This window comes from Mesoplodon densirostris, chromosome 16 (genome assembly GCF_025265405.1).
Source record: "Mesoplodon densirostris isolate mMesDen1 chromosome 16, mMesDen1 primary haplotype, whole genome shotgun sequence".
Taxonomy (NCBI): Eukaryota; Metazoa; Chordata; class Mammalia; order Artiodactyla; family Ziphiidae; genus Mesoplodon; species Mesoplodon densirostris.
The window spans coordinates 12,064,134-12,073,099 of record NC_082676.1 but is presented as its reverse complement, the minus strand read 5'-3'; the positions used below and the strand labels follow the sequence as shown (position 1 = coordinate 12,073,099).

General features: G+C 45.0%; 1 protein-coding gene across 4 annotated transcripts in view; it reads left to right on the top strand.

The window, feature by feature from the left end:
• The first annotated feature begins 4,339 nt into the window (after positions 1–4,339).
• Positions 4,340–8,966, top strand: part of SLC9A8 (solute carrier family 9 member A8) — a 69,622-nt gene continuing 64,995 nt past the window's right edge. For 2 of the 4 annotated variants that reach the window (XM_060120043.1, XM_060120040.1), the window contains exons 1-2: positions 4,456–4,819; positions 6,325–6,503. In XM_060120043.1, coding sequence (XP_059976026.1) covers positions 4,791–4,819; positions 6,325–6,503 — 208 coding nt within the window. In that variant the 5' untranslated portion in view covers positions 4,456–4,790. Of the gene's footprint in view, positions 4,427–4,455; positions 4,820–6,324; positions 6,520–8,966 lie in introns of those variants that run through there. The other 2 variants (XM_060120041.1, XM_060120044.1) reach the window with 2 other exon arrangements.

The following is an 8,966-nucleotide window of genomic DNA, read 5'->3' as shown; positions in this document are numbered from 1 at the left end:
AAAAGTTTGCTGACACCTGCTTTAGACTGAGTGGTCAGGGAGGGCCTCCCTGAGGAGGTGACATTTAAACTGAGAGCTGAATGGCAGGAAAGAGGAAGATTAGGGGTAAGAGGGCAGAGAACAGAGAACCAAGGCAAAAGCTTTCTCTCTAATCTTACAACAGCCTTCCAAAGAGGGGCTCTGTCAAAATTATGATGGGGCCCTGAGGCTCTGAGGGCGCTGTGGTGTCCCAGGGTCAGAGCTCACAGGTCCTGAGTCGGGGTAGAGAGCCAAAATTGCCTGGCACCAGAGCCTGCCCCTTTTCAGCCTGGCATGGCACATGAACCCAGGAACTGCATGTTGAAAGACTTTATTTGCCTTCCTGGGGACAGTGACCGGGGATTTTAGATTCGATCCCAGGAATAGGTGAGAAGGGCTGGGATTGGCTCACAGTCCTGAGAGCAGGTGTTCTACGGCCCCCCTGTTGGTAGCAGGTCCAGGACTGGCACAAAGCCCAGATCTGGCCCTGATAGCAGGATCTGTGGCATGGCAGGGAGAACGGGGCAGCCCTTGATGAATTCAGGGTCCTGCTTTCATCCTGACTGGCCCACAGCTTGTGGCCCAATGCAAGGAAGCCTACCTCCAGCCCAGGGGGGCCCGACTCCAGCCAGGTGGGGTTTTCTGAGGCTGGAAGAAGAGTGACAGTCTCAAGCTCTCAGTTAATAAATGTGGCTCAGAGAGAACCCAGTTCTCAATCCTTTATGGGCCAGTTCATTCCTGCCAGGCTCTGTGCTAATGGATGAAAGTAGGCCGTTAGTCCCATTTTAGAGCCAGAGAAATTAAGGCAGTGAGGAGCAACAGGGGGTACTGGTTAAAACCAAAGACTCTGTACCTGAATCCCAGACTCAGTATTTGCCAGCTGTGTGACTTCAGGCAAGTGGTTTGACTTCTCTGTGCTTCTGTTTACCACTGATGATAATCTCTGCCTGAAAGAAATGTAAGGAATTAAGGAAACAATAGCCCAGCACCACACCCACAGAGCCCATTCTCTCAGTTCGCTTTGACAACAGCCTTAAGAGGTCTTGGCCGGGCAGAGGACTCTGGCTTTGAGCCAGACAGAGCTCTTCTCCTCAAGGGCCAAAACCTTGACATCATCCTTGACTCCCCTCTTTCTTTTAAGGGCCTCAGTCCATCAGCAAACCCTGCCTTCAATACCCACCCACAGTCCAACCATTCCTGCCATACCCATGGTATCAACTTAATCCAAAGTGCCTTCAGCTCTCACCCAGATTATTGTAAAGGCCTCTTAGCTGGTCTGAGATCTTCCATCCTTGCCTCCGCCCCCAGATTCCACAGCACTCCTCTTTTCAAAACCCTTCTGTTTCCTAACACTTCTGGAGTTAACTAACAACTTTTTTAAAAAAATTTTTATTGGAGTATAGTTGATTTACAATGTTGTGTTAGTTTCAGGTGTACAGCAAAGTGAAATATACATATATTCACTTTTTTTTTTTAAGATTCTTTTCCCATATAGGCCATTACAGAGTATTGAGTAGAGTTCCCTGTGCTATACAGCAGATTCTTATTAGTTATCTATTTTATATATAGTTGTGTGTATGTCAATCCCAGTCTCCCAATTTATCCCTCCCCCTCTTATCCCCTGGTCACCATAAGTTTGTCTCTTCATCTGTGACTCTACTTCTGTTTTGTAAATAAGTACTTTTTTTTTTTTTTTTTTTTTTTTTTTTTTTGCAGTACACGGGCCTCTCACTGTTGTGGCCTCTCCCATTGTGGAGTACAGGCTCCAGATGCGCAGGCTCAGCGGCCATGGCTCACGGGCCCAGCCCCTACGCGGCATGTGGGATCTTCCTGGACCAGGGCACGAACCCGTGTCCCCTGCATCGGCAGGCAGACTCTCAACCACTGCGCCACCAGGGAAGCCCTAAATAAGTACATTTGTACCCATTTTTTAAGATTCTACATATAAGCGATATCGTATGATATTTGTTTTTCTGTGTCTGACTTACTTCACTCAGTATGACAATCTCTAGGTCCATCATGTTTCTGCAAATGGCATTATTTTGTTCTTTTTTACGGCTGAGTAATATTCCATTGTGTACATGTACCACATCTTCTTTATGCATTCCTCTGTCAATGGACATTTAGGTTGCTTCCATGTCCTGGCCACTGTAGACAGTGCTTCAGTGAACATTGGGGTGCATGTATCTTTTTGAAATATGGTTTTCTCTGGGTATAGGCCCAGGAGTGGGATTGCTGGGTCATAGGGTAGTTCTATTTTTAGTTTTTTAAGGAACCTCCACACTGTTCTCCACAGTGGCTGTGCTAATTTACATTCCTACCAACAGTGTAGGAGAGTTCCCTTTTTTCCACACCCTCTCCAGCATTTACTGTTTATAGATTTTTTTGATGATGGCCATTCTGACTGATGTGAGGCGATACCTCATTGCAGTTTTGATTTGCAATTCTCTAATAATTAGTGATATTGAGCATATTTTCATGTGCTTTTTGGCCATCTGCATGTCTTCTTTGGAGAAATGTCTATTTAGATCTTCTGTCCATTTTTAAATTTATTTTATTTTATTTGTTTATTTTTGGCTGCATTGGGTCTTCGTTGCTGCCCACAGGCTTTCTCCAGTTGCCGCAAGCAGGGGCTACTCTTGGTTGCGGTGCATGGGCCTCTCATTGTGGTGGCTTCTCTTGCTGCAGAGCTTGGGCTCTAGGCGCGTGGGCTTCAGTAGTTTGTGGCACGCGGGCTTAGTTGCTTCACGGCATGTGGGATCTTCCCAGACCAGGGCTCAAACCCGTGTCCCCTGCTTTGGCAGGCAGATTCTCAACCCCTGCGCCACCAGGGAAGCCCTTCTGTCCATTTTTTATCTGGGTTATTTGCTTTTTTGGTATTGAGCTGCATGAGCTGCATGAGATTAATCCCTTGTCGGTTGCTACATTTGCAAATATTTTCTCCTATTCTGAGAATGAAATTAGAACACTCCCTAACACCATACACAAAAATAAACTCAAAATGGATTATTTATTCAAGGATCATTTTTTCTTGAGTACCCACTATATGCCAGATACTATTCCAGGCACTAGAGATAAAACAGAGAACAAAAGTTCTGCATTCAGAAGTTTACATTCTCATGGAGAGACGGACAATAAACGAATATATAAATAAAACGTACTATTAATATGTTCAGTGTTCTGGAGGGGAATAACAGAGGGAAGGGAAGAGGGCTTGGGTTTTAGACCCAAGGTGGTCAGAGAAGGTATAATGGACAAAAAAAGGGTAAACAAAAAGCCCGAAAGTGAGAAAGCCAAGGGGCTACCTAGGAGCCGAGTATCCTTGACTAAGGGCTCAGCAAATACACGGGTGGAAGTGTTCCTGGTGTGTTTTAGGTACCCCGAGGAAGCGACTGTGACCATCGTGGAAAGTGTGCATGAGGAGAAGAGGGGATTGACCTCACGGGGGTAAGGGGGCAGGGTTCAGTCTTGGAGATGCTCCAAGTTTTTTTTTCCTCAGATTGAGATTGGAAGCCAGTGTACATTTTGAGCAGCGGCGTGACTGCAGTTCAAAAGGATCACTGAGGCCGATGTGTGGAAAAGCTTAAAGAACAATAGCAGAGTCGAAAGAGGGTTTAAGCAGCTATCACAGCTGCTGAGATACGACGGTTTCGACCAGGAAGGGAGGTAGCAACAGAGGTGGTGTCAAACCCAAAGGCCTCATAACAGTGTACCAGCTCTCCCAATGGGGTTCTTCCTACCCCTCCAAACTCACCTTGTTCCCTCCTGTATCCCCAACCCCACAGACCACTGCTAAGCTCATATAGGCATCTAATGAGTATTTGTTGAGACAATGAACAAATTAATGAATGATCTATCCCTAGATCATCATCACCTATTTTAACGACAGGCATATGGTCAGAACTCAATAAATGTTTGCAGACAGAATACCGCATGATTCTGCTAAACCCAGGTGGCTAGGCCTCTTCACAGCTGGGGAAAACTGAGACTGCAGAAGTATACACCTGGGGTCCCTCTGTACAGCTTACGCTAAAAGCTTCCTTCTCAATTTTAGCATGGTGAATTCCTGGACACTGAGAAGAAAGAGCTTGCTTTCAGGGTGAGTCACAGTGACCTCACAGGAGTTTCCCCAAAAACGTCCCTACCCTGTGGAAGGGAGAAACCGGAATCTCGTAGGGCCGGAGGGTCAAAAGACTCAGGCCAGACAGATGTTCGGAAAGTTCCCGGAGGACCTCCCACCCTCGGGCCATAGAGACGAAAGGACAGAAGGGCCGCCTTGCGCAGCCGAGACCCCGCCCCCCATTCCGCGCCTCCAGCGGAAGCCGGAAGCAAAAGCGGGCCCTGCTAGCCCCGCGGCTCGGTGGTCTCGGAGGCTCCGCAGGATTGGGGAGAAGATGGCGGAAGAGGAGTGAGTGGGTTTTTCCGGGGCGGCGGAGGCGGCAGGGCTGGGCCCCATCGGGTGACTGCGAACACCTCAGGCCGCCCTCCGGCCCCAGAAGGCGGAGCTCCTTGTGCTGGTTGGCCAGGACTGACCATGCCGGCGCCTGCGAGGAGGGCTGGAGGGACGGGCCTGGGCCGTGCAGCCTCCTTGAGGTTGGACCCTCTGGCTAGGGATGGGCTGCCCAGCGTAGGTCTCGAAAGCCGTCTTGCGGAAACCGCAAGCCAAATTTCACTTTCCTAGTTTTCGCATCCGCTGATTACGCAGCGCTTCGCCGCCTCCAGAAAGTCCCCCAGCCTCACCCCTTACATAGCCAGTCACTTTCTCCATTGTAATGACAATTTTTCACATCTGTTTCCTTCAGTGAGTTTCATTTATTCGTTAACTGGTGGCCATCTACTCTGTTTCAGGCCCTGGTCACATGGTAGTGAAGGAGGCCGACCAGGAGCCGCTCTCAGGGAGCTTCCATTCTAGTGGAAAAAGAAGACGATAAATAGATGAGATGATTTCAGTGCTCTGGAGGAAACGGAATGGTGTTGGTGTGTGGGAGGCTTCTCGGGAAGAGGTGACGTGCCACATGAAACCTTAGTGACCAGAAGGAGGGATAGGAGTGGAAACAACAGGTGCAAAAGGCCAGGAGCAAGAAAGAGCCTAGTGCCTTTTTGAGGGACAGAAAGAACGGCAGGATGGCTGGAGTGTGGCGAGCAAGGGAGCCAACTGTACAAGATGAGATAAAGGGGGTGAAGGTGCCTCTGTCCTCCTGGTGCTGCTGGGGAAGGACCACTCTTAGTCCATCTACATACCTGCCAGGCACAGTCTGTTGCGTGTTATAGGTGCCCCATCTATGTTTGTGGAATGAGTATGTGAAAATGAACAAGGAACCAAACCCATGGTTGAAATTTGACTTCCTCACCTGACAACTTTTCATGTATGTCTTTTTGGCCTGTTGGTCATTTCCTTTAGTCACATTACTTATTGAGCATCTTCTCTGTCCCAGACACTAAATTGGGCCTCAGCAGCACAAAGCAAAAGAGGTGGTCTGACTCAGTGATTAAAAGCTTGGACTCAAAGCTTGATTCTGCCACTGACTGATATTCGCCAAGTTATGCAACCTCTCTGAGCTTGTTATTCATGGGTAAAAAAGAGAAAGTAGTAGTGTCCACCTCAGGCTTATTATGCCTATTAAATGAAAGTTGGTATGTTACCTGGTTCCTGGAATGAAGCGGTACTCAAAAAACATGAGCTGTTAGAACCACAGTTACAATGATCATTATGTCAATATCGTGCTAGTTTACAATCCCAACACAGTGTGAGGAGATGGTGTGAGGAACACAACAGTAGTGTGGAGGAGGGGATTACAGAGGGGATTACATTTGGGCCTTTTGAACTCAGAAGGTTTTTGTAAAGTAGGGTAGAGCATTCTGACCAGATCAACAACTGGGCAAATTAAGTGGCTTCTTCAACTTGCAGATACCATCCAAGGAAAAGAATGTAAACTGGAGAAATAAGGCACTTAGTAAATAATATTGGACCTTGGAATATGATGAGACTCCAGTTTGCCTCCCTTTAAATCCCCCATTAAGTGCCAAAGAGCAGGCAGCCTTTGATTCTACACCGGTCCTGATTCCCCCTTGTCCCTGTCCTGTAAGTGTTTGCGTTCAGAGTACCTGAGGCCACCGGTACCCTCGTGCTGCAGCAGGCGGGAATCTTCCTAATCAGTTTCTCTCCGAGGCCCGTCTCTTGGTTGCAAGGGTTGTGAATCCCATCAAGCTCCGTGCCAAAGTTCTCTGTCTGGTTTGTGTGTGTGTTGATAATTCGGGGCCCTTTTTCCTTTGTCTAATTCAGCTGCTTTTTATGTTCTCCAACAGGTTCCCCAATACAACTCATGAAGGTTTCAATGTCACCCTTCACACCACCCTGGCGATCACTACGAAACTGGTGCGCCCGAGCCCCGACAAGCCCATCCTCCCGGTGCAGACGGGGCAGCAGGCTCAGCAGGAGGAGCAGTCGAGCGGCATGACCATCTTCTTCAGCCTCCTGGTCCTTGGTGAGTGCGGCCCGCGGTGAGTGCGTGCGGAGACACCATCATCTGGCATTGCGAGTGTCTGTGTGTGCTGTCTGTACGGTCAACCCTGTGTCAACCACTGTTGACTTGGTCAAGTCTTCCTCCTTTTTGGTTTTCACTTCAAACGCTGAGGGTCAGTGATCAGTCTGTTCATAACATCATAACAGGGTACTCCTTTTTCTTTATAAAATCATTGAGCTGAGCAATTCTGAAGAGCCCTTTATATATCTTAGACATCCTTTGAAAGGAAGAATTAAAGAATTTTTGCTCTAGAGAGAACCTTGAACATCTAGTTGAGTGTATTTCAGACTCCACTCCTGAGAGTCTGTGTGTGTTTCTGTGTAGGTGGCGGTGGGAGCAGGGGGTGGGGTGGGGCGTGAAATGGCAGAGCATCTAGCTTTCTGACCAGAGCAACATTTTGTCCCTCGTACCCATTAGGCCTCCACATAAAATTTTACTTAGTTAAGAGGTTTGCTGTGAGTAAAAGATCACACACCCTTGCCCTAGCACACTGTTTTCCTTAACTTCCAACATTCCCATTAACCATGGTCATGACTTTTGCCATATCTGTGAACCACCTGTGCTGTTATTTACCTATATAATGTTTTCCTTTAAACAGATTCACTCTCTCAAACTGAAAATCTCATTTTATTCGACTTCCGCCTTTAACAGGTGAAGAAATTTAGGCCCAGAGAGGTTAAATTATTGACAGACCTGGTTTGGGGGAGCCTAGAGGCTAATATCCAGGTTGCCAGATATCGGTCAGGAAGTTTAGATAAAAGGCAATAACTTGGCTGCCTCCCAGAGACTATGGACAGTAGACACCTGTTTTAGACCAGAAGACCCAGTTGAAACTGCACAACAACTTTGGATCAGCTAAGGAAGAAATAGCTTCAAATATGACCCTGCAAACTCTTGTTTGAAGAGTGAAGTTGGAACATTTACATTTTCTGCTTCTCTTTAATGATACTGAGTCATATTTCTGATTACATCTTTTCAGAAGAAAGGAAGGTACAAAAAAGTGGAAAAGTGCAGAGTATTTCCATAGCCATAATAGATGGCTATTAGGACTGTTTTTTTGAGGAAAAGAGTAACTTCTTTCACATTTCTATTCAGACTCTGTTAATTAAATAATTTTAATAAGATACTAATTTTATTTAAAATCCCAGGACTCATCCTTGTCTTTCATAGTTTTTAAAGAACTTCTAAGTTGTACACTGAAAAAGTACACAAACCACAAGTGTACAATGTCCATTTAGATTTGATATGCCCAAATAATTTTTTACTCTTTCAGCGAAATTGAATTCTATTTCTAGGGGATTACTTTAACAATCGAAGAATCTTGTTTTGTTTTCTTTTTTTTTCCTTTTGTTACAGTAGTTGCATACAAAGAAGAAAAGCAGTTCTTCCCTTGATCAAGAGGTCTTTAGTACCTGAATCCTTAAACCTGAAAGAGTATTATTAGTCTATTTACATTGTTGTCAGCATGATATGTTAGGGAATATAAAAGGCAAGCCTTGGGGAAAAAGACTTCTGTTTTGTAATCACTTTTTTCACAGGAGGGTGAAAAAGATAAGGCTTTCAAAGTAACTTTCTAGTATTAGCTGAGATCACAAAACAGGTTTTTATAATGTGCTTTTTAATCCAGACAAAATCCTGCCCACTTTTGGCCTCATTGAGGCCAAAAAGGGCTGAACTGTATTTAGTAGTGCTGCGTATTTCTATTGGATTGTCTTCTCTTCAAACAGATCATAAACCTATACTTTAGAGTCATACTGATGTCAGATGGTTTCAGTTTTCACCTAATCAGTTGATGAGTTGGTATCTCCACTTTTTTTGTGTAGGTCAGCATGCATTAGAAGAGTGGAATGCTTTCTAAGTAAATTTGAAGGCATTTTTTTCCTCTGTTCTTGTATATCAACAAATTATTAAGTATCTTGTATATTTATTTGTGATTATGTGTCCAAACAGCGTAAATCTGATAAAGAAAAATAAAATGGCTGTTAATAGGTAACTTGCCAGCTCACTAAATATATAGACTAGTGAATTGAGGGAAATAGTCCATAGATTATTCTAGACTTCAGGAACTCATAACCTGGAATGGATTTACCACTTTTGTTTACTATTTTAGTCAGGTCAAATGAAATTGTAACTTCTGGGTGGAAAGGATGCTAAAACTCTGGTTACTTTTGACTTTTAGAAGCTTGAAATCAGTTGACTTACACTTAACCCTTGCTGATCTTTGACTCCACAGAGACAACAGTGAGTCATTATTATTGACTTAGTGTTAACTATTAGCATCATTTGACACATTTTATGGGCCATTAAATTTAATGGAGTTGTTAAAATTGACATGCCTATGTTTCAATATATTTTCTGTAATTAAAACTTCAGGCATGAAAAATTGGAAACACATTAACTTGTACTCATACCCTCCATATGGCA